General features: G+C 46.6%; 1 protein-coding gene across 1 annotated transcript in view; it reads left to right on the forward strand.

Annotated features, from left to right (window-relative positions):
* The window catches only part of WNT3A (Wnt family member 3A), a 94,401-nt gene extending 72,187 nt beyond the window's left edge, over positions 1-22,214 (forward strand). Inside the window, exons 3-4 of the mRNA XM_026096114.2 lie at positions 10,199-10,464; positions 13,760-22,214. Of these exons, the coding sequence (XP_025951899.1) occupies positions 10,199-10,464; positions 13,760-14,239 (746 nt within the window). The 3' untranslated portion in view covers positions 14,240-22,214. The remainder of the gene's footprint in view (positions 1-10,198; positions 10,465-13,759) is intronic.
* Positions 22,215-23,846: the final 1,632 nt, after the last annotated feature.

Consider the following 23,846-nt stretch of genomic DNA (forward strand, 5'->3'; position numbering starts at 1 on the left):
GCCGACAACGGGGCCCGGCCAATGCATAGTTCTAGGTTGCTATGACTTAGTTGGTGCTGGCTAATCACAAGTGAGGGCAAATTTCATATAAAATATCTCGGGCCATTGTCAACCTAATGCAGCGTGACAGTGCCAGCACAAAGGGGGATTCATTCACCCCAGCAGGTAATAAGGACGATTTGCCATACCAACCAGGCAGTCTCGAGGGGGGCTGTCAAATACGATCAGAGCAGCGAAATGGAGCCTCACATTCCTTTCTCAGGTGGGCGAAGGCGATCCTTTTGTTCGACGATGTTGCTTCTGATAACAGAATACAATTATTTTTTTCTTCCCCCTATCCTATTGACCGGCAGGGCTGTTTTGCATAGCGGTCTTTGGCGCTTGCCTTTTTCTTTCCTGTGCCTTTTTTTTAACGGGCAGAAGGGACCCCGATGATGCTTTAACCTGATCGCCTCTGGAACGCGCCCCGGAGAATTTCACCCCGGTCCTTCCCTGCTCCTTTTCCGCCTTCCCCTTTCATTAAGGAACCGGGCCTGCCACAATGAGCGTGCTGTATCTCGGCTAATAACCTCCAATTGGCACACAGCTTCCTTTTGTCTAAAGCCTTCCAGGGACATCAGGCCATTGGGGAGACCAGGGGTCGGGATAATTCAGGGAAGTCTGATGGGCTAAGAGAGCTCGGCCGTTTCGGGACTCAGAGTAGAGATGCAATATTCAGAATAGGGCACTTAATGGAGGGGGGGGTCAGGCGGAGAGCTTTTTACACATGACCAAACCAGCAGAAAGACAGATAAAATGTGCTTGCATTAAGCAGGGTAGGTAAGGAGACATACGTGGTAATGATTAGATAGACAGAGAGATAGGACGATGGAGAGCGAGATAGAAGGATGTTTGCTTTGCAGGTATCAGACTTGGGCTGCTGATACGAGACTGTCCCTCCTGATTTGCCTATCTTGGGGGTCTGGTTACCTATGATCACCTGGGGTTATTCTGACAGTAGCTAATTAGCAAGAGCATTCCAGCCCTCGGCCCACCCTGCTCCCACCGAGCCCTGCCGGCTCACCGCGCAACCGCGTGCACCGGTCCCCGCTCCCAGCACTGCGCATGAGACTCCCAGGCTGCTCCAGCATCGGACAATCTGGCTCTACCTGTTCCGGGGACCACAAATGCTTGGAAGAGCCAGAACTGTACTGGAGTTTGCAGTGCGGCTGCTCCGTGCAACAACAGCAATAAGCAACCACCAACAACAACAGCAATAAAAACCCACCATTTAGATGTTTTAGGGGAATTTGGCCTGTGGGATTTTATAAACCATGTTAATCCGACCTCCTTCAATCCAACATTCCCTCTTATCTGTATCGGCTTCATGTTCCCTGGCAGGAATTGCCCACTTAATAATTTCCCTCCGATGATCTGAATCACAGCTAATCTGATCAAATGTCTTTTCAGTCTTTCATCTTCCCAGGGATGTGTTGACACTAGCACGTTGGTTCAGAGAAAACAAGAACTCAATCAGAACTTCATTCAAAACACAGATGGGACCCAAAGCTAACCTTTCCTTTAAGATATGCAAAAGTGTGGTTAGCTTCTTGTTATTATGTTCTGTATTTGCATAAGTCTTTGCATTTTTGGGCCTGATTTTTAAAAGGATAAAAAAGTCAAGCAAACCCTGGAGCTGGATTTTGATGAGAAAGAGCACAGAATCAGCTGGGCATGAAGTTGGCAAGGCTCTTGGTGAAGAAGGGCAGAGGCTGTGGCATTACACAGAGCCAGGCATGGGGTTTTGGGGGAGCTACCAGCTGACATCACTTGCTGCAGTGTATATGTGCTGAATCCTGGTGTGGGGGAGCTACATTTCTCCCACTGCCTCTTCCTTGGAGCCTCCACTATCCCATTTCACGGTTAGACCTGAAAGTCTCCATTACCTGCAGCCCCCAGAGCTTGGGGTTTTGCAAAGCAGGCTTCCCCAAACTTATAAACTCACTTGGGAAACACTGCTAAAAATGAAGGGACGGACCCGAGACAAGTGTACATGCCAGACAAAGGCTGCAGGTATTTGGGTCTCACGAATGTATGGCTCCAAGCCATTCAAGTCATAGTCTGTAAGGCTACACTGAGATTTCGGTCTTACAGAGGGATCTTAGGGGAACAGACTCAGTGCTCTTTCTGCATTCAAAGGATCCCATGCAATCATTTAGGCCCTGCTAATATGGAGGAGATTGATGGGGGCTTACATAGCTCTGGGCACATATTCCCTGCGCAATGCAGAGGTGCTCTGGAAACTCCTGGAGCTACTGCCAAGACCTGCAGTGGCTATCATCTCAGAGGAGGTGCTGATGAGAAGGTAGCCCTATCCACACATCACAGCACACAGGCAGATTTAGGTACTGATATTGTCCTGGAAGGCCCTACTCAGAAAGAGTGAGCATCACTCCTGGGGTAATAAGGCACCGTGCTCTATTGGGTGAAGAGAAATGTCCTCCCTTTTGTCCCTCTCCTTTGTAATGTTGTAGACTGAAAGAAGACTCAGAGCTCAGGCTATAGGTGGTAAATTGATCTTTTTCCCTCTGTCCTTTATGGACAATATGCCAGATCTGGTGTGTGGTGTGAGCCAGTAGTGATATAGATGGATTATGAGCCTGAAAAGCCTACAGCAATTGCCGTTTGAATGAATCCGTGAGCATTCTGTGATACGGGAATTTAGTGTGTTTTTGCAGAGAGAGAAATTGAGGCAGAGTTGCAGAGCTGGCCATGTCTTTGCTTAGTGGCTGTTGCCACTTCCCAAATCCTTCCTAACCTCCCTCCCCCCCCCCCGAGCCATCTCACCCTTCACTAGCCACCTTCCTGAGTGACGCTGCTGTGACTGAGCAGAAAATCGGAGCCAGGGCACTCAGTTACCTTGTGTTTAGACTTGGAAGGACACCAAGTAAAGAAATGAAAGCTTTTAACAAGCTCAGGTTCTCTTCCTCACTCTGGGAAGCATTTTATAGTCAGTATAAATACAGCACGTGCTGTTGAATTTGGGAATGTGCTCGCGCAATGATCTACCCTCCCACCGGGAAGCCTGACTTGTCCCCTCCTTTCTATAGCTCTTGTGTTGAACACGTTCAAGGCCACAGCTCCCTCCCCTCCAAGTTCCCTAATGAGTGGAAGGTGCATCTTTAAAAACAAACAGCGAGCCCTGCTCAGAGATCCCCAAACCGGCTCCCCAGAGGTTTAGAGTATCCTTCAGTGCCAGGACAGGAGATGCTGTTCCATGAGGGCAATGCATCCAGGTTGGCAAGGCTGGGTCGGTGGAAGTATGAACGCTTGAAACAGGGGCATCTTTGGAGTGGAGCTAAAGTAGGATTGAAGCTGAGCCAGCCAGCTTATGTAAAACCCTTTCAGTTGGTTTATCTGAGATGGGATCCTCTATTGCTACAATCAAGAGGAATGTGGTAAAACTGAAGCTCGCCTGCCTCCGAGGCTGTGAGAGCCAATATTTTGTTTCCAACGTTCCCAGTATTTTCCCCACGAGCAATGTCAGGCTCGCAGCAGCCATGACACCTCTGTGATCCTCCTCCTCCTCCTCTTTTACGATGGGAACGACTCTTGTTCCCCTCCAGCACTTGGGCTCTGTCTCTGCGGCATGGATGGATCTGTCAGCCGTCATGTGCCAAAGGGTTCCCTGTCTGCTACAGCATTCTGGGCTGTTCTCCATCTTCTCCTGGTGCTGTGCCAAAATTTAGTAGTTCTGATTGGCAAACGATTTGCTTCTTTGTGATCATAAAAAAGTCTTTAACATTTTTTCCCCCCATCCCTCCTCCTTTCCCTGGGGAGAAATATGTCCTGCACTCTGAGATATGATCCCTAATTTCATTCTTTGTCAGGTTTTCCTGAGGGAATTGGCCTAATGAGAGCATCATAAGTCAGGACATCATTCCTATGTCCTGAACCCTTGGTTCTTGCTTCTGAGGGACCTGCTTGTTGGCAGGTTTAGCAGAGAGGCCAGCTAAGATGAGGGTGTGGAGTATCCTCTTTCTCCTGATATCTGGGACAAGCAAGGCTTCATTGCTGCAGGTGGGACTTGTCTATCCTGCAAGCAAATTTGGGGGTCGTCAGGGTCCCATTCATGTTAGTGTAAGCCAATATCCATCTCTGTGTATGTTTTTGTAGCTCCTGTGATCTCTGTCTCACCAGCCCTGCTGGATTTCACTTCTGCCATTCAGAAACTATCTGCACCTCCAAGGCTGTCAGTGTGGGCCTAAAGAAACCCCACCTCACCAGGGTGTCACAGTCTACTGAACTCCCAGTGAGGATCTGGCTCAAGGTACCTCTGAAAGCTGTCCTCCAGAGCTGAGATCTTCCTTCAGCCTTGTCTTCAGTGCAGTTACAAACAAGAAAGTGGCACTGACTTTTTTACACCCATCAGCACTTCAGCTCCTGCATCCATGGTCAGGAGCATTTGCTATTAACCCCTCCTGGCATCCTCTTTTTCCATCCAAAGTGGTGCAACATGGCCTTTCATTCAAGCCCTTCTGGTTTAGCTTTTATCATGGAGGTGTTTATGGGTGAGCCTACCCACGAGGGAAGGAGGCAACTGAGCCATTAGGACAGGTCTCCAGTGTGAGAAGCCATGCTTTCTCCAGATACACTTACTCCAGAACCACAAGCAATAGCCTGCCCCCAGCTTTGCTTCCAGTTTCTTGCCTCTTAGAATTTGTTTATTTTTTTGTGCATCTGTCTGTTTGTTTCAATCCAGAGCCTATGTGGTGCATAGGTGTCTGCAGTCACCCCACTGCAGTATCTTTCCTACTGTAGGACTAGGAGTAGGATCCTTCATTCAGAATAAAGATGCTAATGAAGGCTGGGAGGAGTGGCTAAGGTCTGGGAATTCAGTGCTGAGTTGTTTTCTCACTCTTTCCTTCGCTATCACATATCCCCAGAAACAATCTGGGCCAATTCTTTTCTTTTTCGTGGTGTTTATACATCATCCAGCCCAAAGAGGCCAACTCACTGTTTCACTCCAAGGGCCATGTTTTAAAAAGGATGGTGATAAACTGAAATAATCCCCAAAAAGCACATGGGGAGAAGAAAAGTGCTAGCAGAGCCATGATTACCCACTGAAGGGGCATGGCAGGTTCTCCCATGTGTGAAGTCTTTAAATTAAAACTGGTGGTCGAAATCTCCAGAGTCTATCATATAGGAGTCTGAGTTCCACCAAAACCAAGAAAATTAAGGTTGCCCATAAAGGCTCCAACCAGTTTAGGAGTGTAGCTGGCATCAGAGGTTTGGCTCTGTGGCCAGTGGGAAACCATTAGAGCAAGGCCCATCTATGCTGCTTGGCTATGTGTTCTCCACACTGCTGAGGTCTGCTTCTTTCCATGCAAGATTTACAGCCCAGAACCACCTCAAGCAAGACACCCTGCTTTCTTTCTTTCTAAAACTGTACAGGTCTTGCTGCTTTCTTTTAAAATGTGATCAGTGGAAACAGCAGTGACCCCTTTCTAAAAAATTGCTTAGTGATTAGAGCTGTGGTCCAGGATGCAAGACTTAGAACTTCAGCTCCCAGTGCATCTGAGAGTGGGTTGCATTGCCCCATCCCAGGAGCCTGTTGTAACTACCAGGCCACTGTGCAGAGAGGCAAGATTTTGGGGGCCAACAGTGGGGAGAGCAGCACTCAGAACTATGGCACAAAGGTGGTAAGAAAAGGACTGTAGGTTTTTAAGACCAAAATATACCATTATGTTCTTCCTTCTGCCTCACCATTGTCCTTCCTCCCTCATATCTGGGACATCTACCTGACCTGGGGTTAGTCATTGAGAGAAAGATTCAAGGCAAATAAGTCACTGTCTGAGGAGCAGAACCCACGAGGCCAGGTGTCATGTTAGACAGTCCAGATATTTGTGCAGTTATTCATTTGCCTTCCTTATTCCACATCTTGATGACCCATTGTTCTGCTCCAACACCTAGCCACAGTCAGAATGAAGACGTCACTGAATTTAGCATTGCAGACTCCTGGGCAGATAAGCAGGATTGTCTTCAGGTATATGGATAAGGAAGTAGAGGCACAGACTGCCCAAAATTACATCAGAAATCTCTGTAAAAACAGGAACTCAAACCTCATCCTCTGGCCTCTGAATTCTTGTTCTGCTACTGCCCGGGCATGATTTTCCACATCCTGAGATGTCTCAGCTGCTGAAACAGGGTGGATAGGTGCTCCGCATGGGATGTTCATGCTCCCAGCTTTGCAGACCAGGCGCTTAGGAAACTACACCCCGTTTCCAGAACTGACTAGTGACTTGGAGACAGCTCTCTGTGGGGGCATGTATAAAGCACTGCAGAAGGCCCTCTTTAAATCTCAACACCCTTTTCACTGATAGACAACACCTCCAAAACAGTACAAAATTGGGTACTGCAGAATGCCAGCCATCCAGCACTCTAGGCCTTAAGGGAAGCTCGGGAGCAGACAGGCATTAGACAAGCTGAAGCCAGAGCTTTGGTGACCTTGTGCTGCACTAAAAACAAAGTGGTTAAAATGCTCTTAAGTCAACATCCCCATGAGGTATTAGTCTCCATTAACCTTCTCTTGCCAGATGACTTTCCAGAAGGTCTCTTCAAGTCATAACGAGCTGCTTGTCTCCTGCTACCAGAACCACCCAGAGAGGAATGAGGTGACCTGACAAATATACTGCACTTTCCTGTTATCTTTGCTAAGTCTCTTGCATTTTTATATGGCACCTTAATAACCCCTCATTTCCATTACAAGTGCATGCTTTCCTTCTGCTTATCTGTATCTCTATACACTCCTTCTCCATTCCTGCAGCCACACTGCCTCCGGCTACAACCTGGGGAGCACTCCAGAGCTCAACAGGGTCAGGTCTGCTTAGTAATCAGAGGACAGTCCTATAACTTAGTCGGTGGCAGGACGTGATTCACGCAATGGCGCTCTTCCATCTGCGTCAATATTGAACTCGGTGCCGTAAGTTAGGGGTAGGAGATGTAAACCCAGTGCCCTAATTTCATGAAGTCATTAAGAGATCGGCGGCAACTTTCTCAAGAGACAAACTCCTAACCTCGGTGCCGCAGGCCAGATTTCAGCTTCGCTCTGCCTGCCTACATTCCCCAGGTAGTTACTATCAGATACAGCGCTATTTGCTTCCTGTTGTGTGCTGTTAAGTGGTGGCTGCACTCCACCCCAGGGGTGGCTGCATTTCAAAAGGGGAGTGATTGCTGCATATACGGGCTGTAAAAGCCATTGGGCTCTTTCTGGGAAGAGGAGCCCAAGTATAATCGGTGCTTCTTAAGGAAAAATCATATCAAAACCCTCCTGGAGCTGAAGGCTGTCACTATGGGCTAGCGCCAGCAGAGAATTTAAGTAACGGATTTGGGATTTAGGGGGAAATTGGGTACCTATGTCCCAAGCTGTGATCTTGTAATCTTCTGTTCAGCTGTTACCACGTCCTGGAAACACTGAAATTCTGCAGACCCTCTGGCTGAGTGCCCTAAAGCTCCCTGGGTTTGGTGCCGAAAGACCTCTGTCATGAACTCACGGGTCCTGCTGAAGCCCAGGTGGATCCTAACCCAAGGCCACTCCTCTCATGCACACGCAGGACAGGGCTTTCTGCAAAACACCATAGGTGCAGCTGCTTTCTTTTCATTCAGAGCATGGCAAGGCACTGGGGCTCTCGCTGGCCTTGGCAAACATCAGTTCAGTGGCTACAACACCTACCCGCGTAGCCTGAGATCAGGTCTCTCCTCCTGAGGGGAGGATACCCCAGTGATGGGAGCTAACCTACCCAAACAATGTGGGTTAGCCACCACAGCTGTTGGATAGAAGGGAGGAAGAAGAAGAAGAAGCATGGTCTTCCTCTCCTGTTCATGGCAAAGCACCATGTCAAAGCACTCACCAATTCCTTGTATAGGCACTATACCCTCCACCTCCCTACAGAGGGCAAAGGGTTCATCCCAGTGTCTTATCTGACTAGTTTCTATGAGAAGTCTTTACCTTTTACAAACCCCAGGGCTAATCATAGACATCCTTGGTGAACATCATACCAAGTCCCCACCCTGGAGGCTTAGTTTGTGGATCCCACCTGGGCAAGAGCAAGCTGCCAAGTCCACAGTCCTCTTAGAACTGGGACATATCTGGTCATGCTCAAAAGCTGAGCTTTCAGGCAACTCAGGAACTGCATGGTCACCAGCTGTGGGAAGCTGCGTTCCTCCAGGCTGGTCAGATGCTGAACAAGCATTTTTCGAAATCACATTGTGGTACTGAGGGTTCCTACATTTTCCTTTTTTGGTTCTAGCCCTCAGTGACTTACTAACCTCACAATGTGCATCGACATTGTGATCCAGGACATTGCTCATACCTTCAGCTTGTAAGTTCATGCACATTATTTGATTTGCATATTGTTGTATTTGGTAGTCTTCCCAAAGTGAAGCTGTGCTGCACAAGTTGTTGCTTAAACCTTCAATCCAGCTGGGACTGCTCTGCAAGCATGCATTTTTGATTTCTCCCCAAGAACAATGTCGGCTTTTTGGCTTGGCATATTAAAGTCTCCTCATGTTAGCAAAAGCTGGAAGCATCTAGAAGGTAAATATTAAGCCAAAATGCCCAGGGAAAGCTAAGATCAGCAAAATGCAGTGCAGAGAAAGTTTAAGTGGACTTGTGGAGGCAACTCAGAAGTTGATGCAAAGCTCAGTTGAAGTCAGTGAAGTTGCATCAATGGAAAAACTGACCCTTTGCCTTCATGGCTCCATTTGTGTTCAACACTGTTCTAGCCTAAGCACCAAAAGGTTTCCTAGACTACGTGCTTTCTTAGCTAAATGACCTATGGACAAGAGGGGAGCTTGTGAGGGGAAGGGAATAGGAGGTCCAGGGAGGCAGGTTATCAAAATCATTCTGTCTTCTTAGAGATGTCTCAAGGGGTTGAGAATAGTCCTTTCCATCATAAAAATGCCATTTGGCTGAGGCCAAAAAGCATTACTGTGATGTTTTCTGAAGTATGATGTTGAACTCTGGGGTCATTTCCAGTGAGTGAAGAAATAAAATGAGACTGAAACTGAAAACAAAAACTTGATGCTTTCATATATTTCCCATCTGCAAAGTGTTTTCAAAGGTTTGGGTTTCATTTCAGCACTGTGGGGAAAGAGCACAGGAAACCAGGAAAGCTATGCTAACAGTGAGCTGTCCTCCCCCACCCAGGCTAAGCCAGGATGAAAGGGTGTGAAGGAGGGTCTCCACAGAGATCAAGCCCCCTCACTCCCTAATCATGAAATCTTTTGGCTGATCCTGTCCAGCATCCTGATGTGGTGGGCAGAAAAGGAAAACTCGCCTCCAGTCCCCTTGGCAGAGGCCTTAACTGGGCAAGTGAGCAAAGCTTTGAATACATGCAAGATGCTATATGTTGAACACTGTCTCCAAGTGAGTCAGACAGCCTAGGAAAAAGAAGGTGGCTTCAGGATGGATGATGGGGTCAAAGTTTATTTTACGCAGTGAGGACCAGGGAGCGTCTGGCCATCCTAACATTTTACCACCTTCCAGCTATCAGCAGCTGTCCCTTTCAAGGAGGAGTAAGTGCTTTACCTGGTGCCAGTCACACAGCCAAGGGCAGAGACTGGCATTCACTGGAGATCTTCACTTTCCAAGTTATGTGAATTCAGCCCAGTTTCTGTTATATGAAACCAAGACTTCAGCTCCAGGAATGCCCAAGTGGTGCATTTCAGGCAGATGCAGATGCTGCCTTCTGCCCAGCCAGCTGGAGAGAAGGCAGCCCTAACTAGGGGCTGTGCGATCTTAGTTGTCCAGAACTGTTAACTTCTGCCCCTCAGCAAGATGCAGTCAATTGATCTCAGCACCATTCTGACTTGACTGCGTTATTTCTGGATGGTTTGGTAAAACCAGGACCAGGGTTGCCTACAAAGTACCATATGCCATAGAGCTATAGACCATCTGAAACCCAGTTCTCCACTGTTTTTTGTTTCACCATGGCCCCATCCTAAGACCTTAGTCAAAACTTCTTGGCTGACCTCAGTGCACTTGAATCAAGCCTTATTTGCTAGTATAAGAAAATGTCCATGGAGTAGGTGAAAGTCAGACCACAAGGAAGAGTCTCCTGACCTACCGCCATGTCCTTGAGAGAAAGTGTTCACAGGCTGATCGTGGCCACACATGGTCCCTTCACTGACAGCTATTCATGGTTTCTGTCTTTCACAGCTACCAGGGAATCAGCCTTTGTCCATGCCATTGCTTCTGCTGGAGTGGCTTTCGCGGTGACCAGATCTTGTGCTGAGGGCTCAGCCACCATCTGCGGCTGTGACACGCGCCACAAGGGCTCTCCCGGAGAAGGCTGGAAATGGGGGGGCTGCAGCGAGGACGTGGAGTTTGGAAGCATGGTGTCTCGGGAGTTTGCTGATGCCCGGGAGAACAGACCAGACGCTCGGTCAGCCATGAACAGGCACAACAACGAAGCTGGAAGGACTGTAAGGCCATTTAGTTTTACCTTATTCGATCTCACCTTACTCATTTCTTACCTGCCACTTTAGAAACCTGTAATGAATAGTGGGAGGGAGCTGGGGGGAATAACCAAACCTAAATCTGGACTGTTTTCCATCACAAAATAATGTTATGTGCCCTGTGATGGTTCTTGCCAGGGAGGTGATCAGTGGATCTTTGTGCCTGATCTAAGGAGCCTAGAAGTAAATTCACCCACCCAGATGTAACTGAGTACCTCTGAGTCAGTTGCCCAGACCCCTTTATAGTGAATGTATCAAAACAGACAGCAGTAGTGTGGGATTTCATCCCACCTTAAAGTAGACATTTAAAATAGCTCAACTGAAAGAAGCCTTAACTGAGCCTGTTCCTCTCCTTTGGCTGTAAGAAGGGGGTGTGTCATACAGCCGGAGATGTCTGTGCTGTAGGCACCTGAAGTTAAAACAGATGGACTGGAGTTTACTGGCAGGATTCAGCAGCTTAAACACAGGTGTTTAGTGTGAAGTGAGGAATCCTAAAGTGTCCAGCCTGCCCTCCAGCTGCTACTGCGAAAGTCCATGGGTCTCCTGTAGGTCCTCTCCCAGCCCTGAGCTGATGCCTTGGACACCCCTGGAGCTCACAAACGTTGCTAGATGCCTGTCCTTCAGCAACACAGTCCTACTTTGAGTTTTCTGCAACTTCCAGGCAGGAGACATGGGCCCAGACCCAAGTGTACAGCTGCAGTCTCCTTGTTTAATTCCACAGATCCATACGATCTCCATCCATCTCAGCTTTTACCTCAGAAGTCCCCAGGTGTCCATACCACTCTGGCCACATGTTGTCCAGAGAGGCTGTGCAGGGTGGGGAAGGCTGAATTGCCAGTGTCCAAGAAGTGTGATACCATAGCTGCCCTTGCAGCCTTTCCCTTGCCCTCGGAGCCTGGTGGATTGGGCTCCAGCCCCCAGAAGCACCACCCTGCTCTGTAGGCTTGAAGGTGATGAAGAGCAGGAGAACATTTCCCACCCCTCTTCTTGACACTGTTCCCAGGGTGTATTTTAAGAAAATAAGAGGGAGTGTGACTCCAGTGCCTTCTGGTTAAACCTGGACTCAAATCCATGCCCCAAAACTGGTTAATGTTTTTTTTCACTTCAGTCATTTGACAAAATAAAGATCTCTTTAAGCAGGAACTGAAAATACAAAGTCTTGCCCACATCATGGTGACTGCCTCATAAGACAGTGAATCTTTTCTGTAAGGCGGAACAATCCATCTAAGGGGGTGGAAATTGACTTTTTCATCACAAGAATAGCCCATAAATGCCAGCAGAGCATACTCTCTGGGAAACAATTTGTGAAATTCAGTCACAAAATTCTTGCTAATGAAGACCATGCTGCAGCTCCTGTGAGGTAACAGCATTTTTTCTCCAGTGGTAAACTAGAGATATTTTATCCCTCAATGAAAGAAAGGTACCTCACTGCAATCAAAAGAGATTAATATGGTCTCACTCCCTCGGGAGCAGGCCTTACACGTGCCTGGGAGGGCACACGACTGTGCAGTAAGCCACAGCAAAGCCACCACAGTTGCACTGTGCTGGGAGACCACTGTCCACAGACAGACTAGGACTTCAGTGTGAGCTCCTCAGATGGAAGTGGTCAAAACTGTGTGGAATTTTTCCACCTACACCTCTGGAGAGCTGATCTGAAAGAGGGGTACCAACCTTTGAAATGAAAAGCCACCAGAAACAAGAAATGTCTGCAACAAAGATGAATACAAGAAATAATAATGTGATTTCCTAAAACACTGGCTCGTATTGTCTTAGGTCCCACAAGGTATTGTGCATTTCTGGTGGCAGTTACTGGGCAAGACTGCTGAGATGAAGAGGACTGTGGGGAAGTTGGATAGAGTGGGAGAGAGGGATTTGCCTTCGATTGAGAATCCCCAGAAAAATCAAGCTGCAAGTAAACAACTCTGGGATGTCAGCCCTGCAGAGGTCTTTTTGCAGCAAGTCTTTTCACTCGGCACTGAGTTATTTTTGGACATTTTGCAGATGTCAAGGATTAGAGAGTAAATGTCACAGAATTATCTGAAATCCTACTATTTTATAAGGTACTGGTATTTTCCATTCTCCCCATGCCAGCACTCACGGGGTAGGTGTTTCTGGCCTCCATGCTCAAGTGCTTCCAGCTAAACCTGAGCCATAGGCAATGTTGCATATTAGTTCTCATATGAATTCAAACCCTACTACCAGGCCAGAAGCTTTGTTTAAGTTTAGCATGATTATATGAACCAAACATTTTGTGGTTCTCTCTCATCACTAATTACAACCTCCTTTGCGGAGTGTGATACTCCGTAAATAACACAGGAAAGCACCTGGTGAACACCAAGGTGCTGATTCATGGCAAATCTTATGGACTCAGGCTGGCACTAGTCTGTTCATGTACCCAGAAATTTGCTGATCAGTCTGAAAATGCAGATTATCGAGTAAGTTGCATAAGGCTGTCTCCCACCTCAGAATACTGGAGGGCAACCCCCTCTAGAAAACTTTGGGCTAATTTAGCAATAGATGAAAGCAAATAGCCAACTTTTGGGACCAATAATCTTGTTTCCATTTATCCCAAGACAGAATTTTATCTTGGAGCCTAAGCCTTTTAAAATAAAAAAAAAAAAGAAAAGTTGTAAATTTGACTTAAAAATATGAATACCTTACTTTTCTGTCTTCTGAACATGGCCACCAGCAAGGCTAGAACTTTGTTTGCTTAAATAAGCATGAAAACATATGTCAATGGATAGAATGAAATGGATGGATGGAATACTGGGTGAGATGGTTAGAACACTTCCTATTTCTTTCATTTGCAATGGAATAGCTGTATATTCCACTTACCATAGTTTTGTCATTGTTTCAGCTGGGTTTTGTGTTCTTTGCTTCTCTAACTAGATGAGTCTGAATTACATTCGTGGGTGAAAATACTGCAATATTCCTGTATAAGCATTGATAATATAAAAATAAATATGTACAGAAATCACTTCGGTCCATAGTGAAAGCACTTTACGGATGCTTAAACTTGGGGTGGGAGTGAGAAATAGTCACTGAAAACAACAACGCTACCAAAGTTTATATCTGCCTCAGACCCAGCATCCTTGCAGTGCATTGGCTGAGAGATAAGGTGATTCTTGTTCACAGGTATGTGAATGTATCTATAAAAATACTGCAGTTCTTTAGGAAATCCTTGTTAAAAAGCAGAATTCAATATAGGTTTTGATTACAAGCTAATATCTTCCTTCTTCTTTGCCTTTCTTCTTTTTTTCAGTCCATTATTGAACTCATGCACCTTAAGTGCAAATGTCATGGCCTCTCGGGCAGCTGTGAAGTGAAGACCTGCTGGTGGTCTCAGCCGGACTTCAGGGTCATCGGTGACTACCTCAAGGACAAGTATGATAGCGCTTCTGAAATGGTAGTGGAAAAACACCGGGAATCCCGTGGCTGGGTGGAGACCCTCAGGCCCAAATACAACTTCTTCAAGGCTCCAACTGAGAAAGACCTGGTTTACTACGAGAACTCACCAAACTTTTGTGAGCCCAACCCTGAGACAGGTTCTTTCGGGACCCGTGACAGGATCTGTAACGTCACTTCCCACGGGATTGATGGTTGCGACCTTTTGTGCTGCGGCCGCGGACACAACACGAGGACTGAGAAACGGAAAGAGAAGTGCCACTGTATCTTCCACTGGTGCTGCTACGTCCGCTGCCAGGAATGCATACGAGTCTACGATGTCCACACGTGCAAATAAAGCAGGCAAAATCCTTCCTTGGGCTCCAAGTGGAGAAACAGATTTGAGCCTACTTCCTCTGAGATTGCAGACATGAGAGAAGTCTACTTTTTTGATATTAAAGAATAAAAAAATTTTAAAAGGCTAAAACTGGTTGGATAGAATAGGTCTAATGACTTCTGGGCTATCCCAAGGTACATCTGGCAGTCATAAAGGTATGCCCCAATTATGCCTCCTGTAGGAGACAGCGGTTTCTTTAACTAGCCGATGATATAGAGCTGGAAAGAAGAGCATCAGCAAGAGCATGGATTTGCTCTGCTCTCACCCACCTAAAGTGACTCTTGTGATTAAGTGTCCTTTGAAAGACTTGCATCTTCCTAAAAATCTCCTCTTCCCTCAGCTAGGGAGAGGTTACGTAGGATGACAGCACTAAGTTTTCTGAGATCTATCTACATACCCAAATGGCCAGATTCTGTGTATAATATGAGCAACAACAACAACAAAAGAAATACAAGCAGATAAATTAATGAATTTTTTAAAAAATGCAAATCCTCCTTAGCTTTTTCCCTGGAACCAGGGAAGTCTACAGATATATTGTAGAGCTGTAGAGCGGGCAGGCTCTTCGCATGAACTTTTTAGCATAGTAGCTTCTGCCAGATTTGACATAGGATGCAGTGACACCTGTAGAGACGGAGGGAGAGAGAAGGAGTGGGAGAGAGAGAACTGCTGATGGTTTCCTACAGATGCCCTATTGGCACACAGCTGATGTGCACGCTACAGAAAAGGTCTGTGCCTGATATGTGAAGTGAAGAGAACTCAGCATATGCAATGAGAAGGAGACAGTCCCATGATGAGAGACATTGCTCCAGCTGTGGCTTGGTAGGTGACTCAGCCCATGAGCCTTCCTCTGAAACACGCAGTGCAAAACGAGTCTCCTGGGGCTGAATGCTCGCTGCTGGGAGTAGGACACCTGGCTTCTAGGCATCCCAGCTCATTTCAGCAAAGGAGGAAAGGGAAAATGCCCACCCCTCCCATCTTGTTGCAGAGCACCATAACTAACAGTGGAAAGTGCACTTAGTCCACTCCATCTGCTCTCCGCACCTCATGCAGGCTTCCCCCTGGGCACTTAGCAAAACCCTTAGACTGCAAGTCTGCCAGGAATATGACTCTGAAGGACTGTTTGTCACCCATTAATTTACACGACCATGAACCAACCCCCCCTGCAAGTTGGAACAGTTTCAGACTCTACCCAAATTTGGATCCACGTCTAATTTCTACAATCACTCCAGTCTATAAAAGTGGCACAGACTAAAATACACAAAAATCCATACTTTGAAACAGTCAAGTTGAGGCAAGTTTGGATGCAGAGCCAAATCTCAACTTCACAGCACAGCCCCATCTGTGCTGTTTGCCTCTGTCTCCCCTTCTTTGCATGCAGCTCTACTTTTGATTTCAGATCAGGATTGCCAGTTTACAGAAACACATTTTAGTTCCTCTGTGTGAATCAGGGCTTCCGTCAGCTATGGGGGTGTCCAGGCCTGAACCTCAGCCCATCTCCTTCGTTATTTACAGCATTGTAGCTCTACTCTTTGCTTGAGTTACTCCAGAGTGATACAGGCATAAATGAGTAGTGACTCAAGCACGGAGTCTTAGCCTGTCCAGCCTCTGACACGCTTGCTTCTTGTCCTCTTTGCCATGTCCGTATCTTTGGGTTCCCGTCTTAGGAACCCAGTAATCCCATTTTAGGATAATGTACGGACATTTTTTGTTTCCCTTCAGTACAGGAAGGGAAATGGGGCATGGTATAACTCCAGTAACCCATAGGAGTCTTTTCATGGGTGGCAGGGCAACATGATCAGAGCTGTTGGCCAGCTAACATCTGGACACCAGTGCAGAGAAATAAGAGTGCTCTTCTCTCCCTGTCAGCTTATTTCCTGGAACCAAAGGAAAGAGTATGCAAAAGAGTCAGGGAGAAAACAGAGCTTAATCCCATCAGCGAGAAAACAGGAGGAAAGGATGCCTCCAAGGGTCGACTCTGAGTCACGGCGTCTCCCAGGACTACTTCTAGGCTGGTGCAGTTTATGCATCATCATTTGTCTCAGGGCTGTGCCCAAGGGTGCTAACAGGTTTTGCATATTGATGGAGGCACTTCGATCAACACTCTGCAAAACAGCTGCAATCAAATGAAAGAAGAGACACAGAAAGGAGGGAAGGAGAGAGGGAGAGACCAAGGGAGAAAAAGAAAGAAATGGGGAGAAAAGCTGTAGTATCTGTACATGTTAGCATTGCACCCAATAAATGGCCACACTCCAACTGGTAGAAAGTAGTGGATTACTAAAAACTGAGAGGAAGATGCACCAATGGGTGTATTCACAGCTATTTTTATAATACAGTCTGGGGGAAGGGGAAAACCTGGTCATTTTGGCAAATACAGAAGGAGGCTGCTGCGGGGGAAGATTGCCTCAGTAACCAATATTCAATCACAAGCTGTCAAGAAAGAAAACACTGAAGAAAGCCACATATGAGGTGGAAGGCATTGATAAATTGCAGAAGGCGGGATGAGGAAAGATAAGTCCAGTTTATTTAATATGATTCTGCGTCAGCAGTCACAACACCAGATGTTAGATGCATCCCAGCATGGACTTCTGTCAGTGACTGGTACCCCAACAGTAAGGATGCAAATCATTACAGGTCATGTTCTCTGTCAACCCATTGACTTCAGCAGGGTCACACCCATAACTAGTTTTACCCTAATACTTTCAAGCAAGGTTGTTTCAAACTCCTTCTTTTATACCATAGCAGTGAAGAAATGGTTTGAAGGGTTTGGCTTCCTTTCATGCAAACTGGATTCTGGCCCCAGCCCATTCCACAGCTCACTAACATCAACAATTTCTTCTTTTGCACCAGCATCAATGCCAACATCACTACCAGGTGAAGTTTTTTTGGAAGCATAGGAAAAGAAAAAGACACAAAAAAACACAAAACAGGCATTTGCCAAGCAATGGCTTATTAAAGTGAACAGATTTTGACTGCAGTAGTGGAACTTATTTCACCTGACTGTGTCAAAGTTAGGCATCTAGTCTAAGCTATTTATCCGCTTTTTTGTGCTAAGATCAATGGCAAGAAACAAACAGCTCCAAAAGGTGATTCATCATAGCCTAGGATGGTATCTTAGTTACCCTCTGGATGTAATTTTGTGTTTCTTCTGACCTTAGCTGATGAGCTCATACTAGATGCTGAACTTTTAGATGGGTGCACTCTGATGATATGAAGTCTACCAGGAGTCAAGGAGGTGAAGCTAGAATCTGATCATCAGCTGAGATGGGCTGGAAGTTGTATTCCTTCAATGCTGGGGTCAGATTTGAAGCAGCTCAGTGGTCGGGGACTTCCACCCCATTCAAGGGATTTTTAATGAGACCTATGCATATCTGTTGGTTTTATTATGTAATTAGTCATCTATCATGATGATATAGTGTGGGGGGCTGAGCAACTACTACTAAAGGCAATGAAAAACACCTCTGTGGATTCTGTTACTCACAGCAAGTGCATCTGAGGGTCCTAGTCCTGGATCTGATCTTCCTACCCATGTGGAGGGGAGAAGGAGATCCTGTTAGAGGTCTGGGAGCAAAGGACTCCTAAGTGCACACGTGAGTCCTGAGTTTGACTCCATGGCTTTGGATGAGGCACTCGGGCCATCACTAACTAAAAAACACAAAATCAGGAAGTATATGTGGAAAACTAGGGTCCCACTCCACTGCCTACTCTAGGTGTCTCACTTAAAGGTTGCAACTACAGTGGTAGCAAAGATTAAGTTGGTGATGAGTGAGGTGCTGTCCCTCCCTATACATCATGATTCCTACATAAGGTATCATTTAGGAGGTCGTCTAAATAAAACTCAAAGCCTTTCTCTGCCTCAGATTCTCCAAATCTGTGAAAATGGTAGCACCTTTCTCATGGAAAGGACGCATTTATTGCTTAGGATTTGATTCAATCATACAGGCATCTCGTGACATTTTAGGTGCCCTATAATATCCCTTTGGATCCAGCTGTTGCTTCAGGGACTTAGGACTCCCAGAGGTTCTGTATCAGACATACTAAACCTGGGCAGATATGTCAGAGGTTGTAGGGTATCCAGAATGGCACAAGATGCCTATATGTAGACAGCTGAATTGTTCACTTCAGATCTGGAGATGATTTGCTGTAAAAACTTCCCCTCCAGCTCAGTTTACCTGGGTAATGCAACATTCTTGACTAAAAAGACACAAGATCATCCATTTCCCATAAATGAGACCTAATCTACTCAGCCTCCAAGACCCATCGGTGCTCTCCCCTTGAGTCTTCACTTGCGACTAGGTTTGTCCTCAGGCAGATGGTTTGTGTCATATGTCTGGCAGTACCAGGGAGAAAGGAGATGGTATCATCCAGCCAAGTAACACAAATGTAAAAAGGAAAATAAGAAAGAAAGGAGCATAATTTCTTTCCTCTTACATGCTGCTATCCAACCTTTCCTTTAGCTGAACCGATGAGTTTGATGGGCCCCATCATTTCCACATTCAACCCCATTAAAGTCAGTGGAGTTATATGCAAGGGGTGAATTTGGCCTCATCTCTTTTCTTTCTATGAAAGAAATGGAAAGTTTAGGAGTTTGTTGTTGTTGTTTTGGTTTAGTTTTAGGATTTGGGGTTTTTCTTTTTAAGAGAAAAGAAAAACATGGGGAGGGAAATGCATAACATTTCCTATTACTTGATCCCTAATGTACCTCTTTTAACTGAGAGTATTATGCCAAGCACTGAGAGTCTTCTCCAAAGCATTTTGAAGTCTCCAGAATTGTTTCCACTCCTGGCACGGGGCTTCATGTGCAGAATTACAACAGTCAGGGTTTAATCTTGAAAGGGGACCGCAGTGACATCCACACCACAAAATGCAGTATGAAACAGAAAATCCTGACCAGAAATCCCTGTCGCTGATAGCACCAACAACATTAGCTCTGCAGAAAGAAGCGTTATAGTCTTAGCCGTGCATTGCACGACTTCTCTGTTAACCTCTGAGAGCAATTTCTTTTGGCACACTATCTAAAGTCCTTTTAGTGCTGCACAGTTCATTCAGGTCTGGATGTAGTTTTCAGCTGGAGCATTGCATATTGCCACAGATATATTCATGGGGTATAATACCTTTGTCACATGTATTCATATGTTTGTCACGCCCCAATCTTTCAATTCACGTACAGGAGAACAACTTACTCATCTTACAGCTCTGGGTCCCTTTTTTAGTTTCAAGGAGAGCTTTCAGTGCTGACAACCTGGGACTTGGTGCTCCTGGGGATATTCAGGTTATGGCGTGAGCACTCTGCAGAAGCTGGGAGTTGTGAGTCCACTCCTGGCTTTTGTGCTATGGAAATTACTCTGGGATTCTCTTAATGCCTTAATGATATGCTTCAGGAATTAAAAGCAGGGGCCACCAAAAAGCACTGAGTCAAAATGACCTGCAGACACCAGCCATTGCACCCATTTGAAAGTGATAAGCAGTAATCAGCTGCCTAGAGGAAAACGATGCTTGGCTCTTCCAGACACCCCCAGAGCTGAGGATGCCGAGAAGGCAACGCTCTTCAGTCGGTGGAGTAGTGAGGGAGATGAGAGGTTCACTGAGATCCTTCGGTTTATATGGCCAAGTGGCTGTTTGTGAGAGGGGCTACAGAGAGAGCGTTAGGCGATGGTGAGAAGGTGGGCTGGGTGGGAGGATGCCCTTTCTGCTCTGCTGATCTGCATTTCCCTCATTCGCTATCTCCCTCCAGGCTAAATCTTTGCTCTTATAGTAGAGACGTCTTAGTACTGGAGAACATGTCTTCTAGATTTCCCTTCTCTCACTGGACAGCAGTAGTCCATCTAGCTTTTTGCTGAATTATTTTCTTTACAGCTTAGTCCTCCATGCTCATGTTTCCTGCCCTCTCTCATATGATCCAGTTACTGATCTGTGCTTTGTCACTGCTGAGCAAGGGGACGCGTCTGCTGCCTGGGGCCTTTGTTAGCCACTGCGGGGTGCACATGTTTCCATTTCATTGAAAACAGAGGCTTTTTGGCCTCCATTTTGGGAAAGGGATGTTTAGTCCTAGTTTCTAATACTGCCAGTGGCTGCACGGACTTGGGCAAGACAGTCTACTCCCACTTTGCTGCAGTTTCCAGAGGTGTCTTAGATGCATCTCCACTTTGGAGGGGGAGATTTTCCAAAGCGCAAATAAGAAGCCAGGCAGTGGTACCTGGGGGTGGGATTCAGGACACAGAGTGAGACACTTAAATGTAGGTATCTACATGTGAGTATGTGCCTAAACTCCCATACCATCAATGATGATGGGATCCATTTGCCTAAACGTAGTGTCCAGGGCTGAATCAAATTAGTGAAGATAAGTGTTTAGAGCCATTTGGGATGCCCCAGGGTACCCCACCAGCTTCTAGCAGCTGCTCTGGAAGACTGTGGGTTTCCTTTAAGTCCCATGCCATATCTGCCAGCCCCATGCAGATGCCTCAGAAACCCCAGGACATCTCAGATGGTACTAGACGCCTGTGCATGAGCAACTTAGTCAAGCTGCTAGTCAATAGGCAGTGGAGGCTAGAGAGCAATTCAGCTGGCCAAATGTAGGTATCTGCTGTAGAGCAAGCTGAACCAGACTCTGGGCCCCACTGAATTTGCTGACTAGATCTCCATCAGATATGGGAGCACATAATGAAAATGGACAAGTCCCACCATGTTCATCCACATAGGGAGATCTCCTGAGGCACAACAGTCACAGGGTCTTTTCCACATGACTTTGCCTTCTCTTCCATCTCTCTAGACCTTGCTTTCCTTATTCGTGTTCTGTGGATCAAGGGAGGTCTTGAACAGCCCTGAGAGGAAGTGGAGAGTGGGGAAGGTATGAGAAAATGCTTTCCTCATTTTCCTTTCTTTTTCCAAGTTTCTTCTCCTTATTTATTAGTATTTATTTATTTCTTACCACTCACTTCTCTCCACCAAAAAGCCTGAAGGCCTGTCTGCTACAGATGTAGGCTAGCAAGCAGCTGAGTATCACCCGTGTTTTTGAGGGAAAGCACCATTTTCCCAGGGCTCCTTCCCAACATGCACTTGTCACCCACTGCTGCTACTTGGAAAGCACAAGAGGCCCAACCTTTTCCAAGGCTGACTCCCAAACCCTCCCATGCGTGATGAAATCCTCCCCACTGAAACCCTGGTTCCCACTGACATGCGTGCCTCCAGACCCAGTTACCCCAGTGCCAGACTGTCCCCGACTGATCACAGTTCAGCTTTACAGCTCTTCTTCTCGCTGGAGCCCCACTCGATCTAGCTGTCTTGCAGCATCGCTTTCTGTCACTCCCAGACCGTGGCCTGCCCAAACAGGACCTCTCGTTGCTTTGGACTATCTGACAAGCCCACCAGCAGCGTGGGAGGGATAAAACACAGCCCCATAACACCTTGGGAAATCCCCCATGAGGCAAAACATCCTTGTCCAGCCGTCAAGGACAAGCATCTTCTTGTGGGTGGGTTTTTCACCGCTGCCTTCCCTTCCCACATACTGTCTGCCTGATGACTTCACCCTGTTCAAAGCTATGTCACTGTCTGTAACCCTTCCCCAGCCTGTCCCTGCCCTCACCCCTCCTGAATACCCTTTTGTACAGAATGCATGTATGATACAACCTGAAATTCCAAAGCTATTGTACAAAGTAGGATTGTCGCCTTTTTTTTCTCAGTATTTTGTTAAGTCTGATGATTTTTTTATGATTATTTATTTTATGAATAAATGTATATATTAGTAAGAGTATATATTTGCGGAAATAACTCATCGGGACAGTGTTGTTGCTCTGCTGTTGTGCTTGTGACCTCATTGGCTTTTACCCTATTTTCTACTGACAGCACACTAGCGATGTCTTGTAACTGTTTTTCGTTACCAGTTAAGTTTGATAGATGTGTTAACTTTATAATGAAAATTAAAAAAAAGCATTAATTTTAACCTGTGTCTGATATTTTTACCACCACTCCGCAGTTTCAATGAGATAATATTGCATAGATAGCCTGAAGTATCACTGGGGAGAGGTAGTGAAGAAACACATCTTCCCCTTGTAGGGCAGAAGCTGTGTGCCTGGGGCAGAGACACACAACGGAGCCCACTTGAGTCAGGGCCATTTAACACGTGCCCAGCTGCTGCGGTAGGTGACAACCCAGCTGTGAGTAAAACACATTCACTTAAATCCCCATGAAGCCATTTCCCAGCTGAGCACCACTGGGACAGGGAGAGCCAGTTTTCCTCCCCGAGTCCAGCTGCGATGTGGAGAAAGGTGGCCAAAAGAAATGCATCTTGCTTCGGATGCAGGCTGGACAAAGAGCAACCACACAGGCAGGGAAACTGAGAACTGGGGACCGAGCAGCGGGATGCAATTGGGTGGGGGCATTGCTGGCAGGCAAGAGGGGCACCCCGTGTCATTCCTTCCATTGGGGTCTGCACCATGGCTGGCCACGGACTGCATAGAGAAATCTGCCTCCAGAGGAAACCCTGCAAGAGCCTTTCCCCTTGCTCCGTCCTCAGTAAACCCCATGAAACAGGCTCATTTGAGCCAGGGAGCTACATAGACTCTCTTTGAGGCTTTCAGTTTAGCTGAGTTGGCTGCAGATGTTACGGCTGCTGGCACCGGGGGCAACGTCTCCAGCAGGTCTCCTCTCCACGTTCGTACAGACTGAAATCAGACAGGCTCTGCTCTCAGGTGCCGGGTTACGGACTGCAGCGGTAGAGAGCCGGCTCGTCCTGCCCTCCGTGGTACTGGGGTAGTCGTGCCCTGCGGGCGGGCAAGCCAGGCAGCGGGAGGCAACGGTGCTCAAACCAGTGCACCTCACCCCAACAGGGTGATGGATCAGACCCCGTAGGTGTTTTTGTGACCTTGGCCATTTACAAAGGAGAGGTTCAGACCAGCCAGCTTTATCCATCGCAGACTACGTATCTCCTCTAAGCTCGTCCTGGCTGATTCCTTTTTAGCCAACGGAGGGAGTCAGGAACATCCCGAGATTCACCCTACTTGTTAAAAACATAGAGCTTAGGTGGGATAAATAACTTTCTGGAGATGTCTGTTTTTCTACAGAAACTGTAAATGGGCACATCTATAAAGAGAAAATGCACTTTTCCTGTGGGAATGGATGGAGAGGCAAATATCAAACTGTGCTGCCCCAGACAAAATATTCCTCCCACATACACCCACACCTTGCTTCAAACGACATAGGTCAAACACCACAGAGAGCTTTCAGCATACCGGACCCAGCATATTTTCCAGAAATAAATGATAAACATTCTTATCGAAGAGCGCTTGAGATAAGCTTATTTGTCAAGCTGTGTTGCCTGGTTTACCAGGTTCAAGCAAGTACTCTTTTTTGGATTAAATAGAAAAAAATAAGAAATATGTGGACATCCCAGTCTCCCTTACCTTCTCCATGAAACCATACGTATTCTTAACCCATATGGGACTAAAGAAGAAAATCTGGCGTTGATAAGTCATTGCCTGCCCCATGACCTGGGCTTTTCACCATCAGGTGAACTACAGAGGTTCTCTCTTTTGCAGAGCAGTCTCTTTCCTCTCTACAGTTAGCCAACACAGCA

The sequence above is a fragment of the Dromaius novaehollandiae genome, chromosome 2 (assembly GCF_036370855.1).
Source record: "Dromaius novaehollandiae isolate bDroNov1 chromosome 2, bDroNov1.hap1, whole genome shotgun sequence".
Taxonomy (NCBI): domain Eukaryota; kingdom Metazoa; phylum Chordata; class Aves; order Casuariiformes; family Dromaiidae; genus Dromaius; species Dromaius novaehollandiae.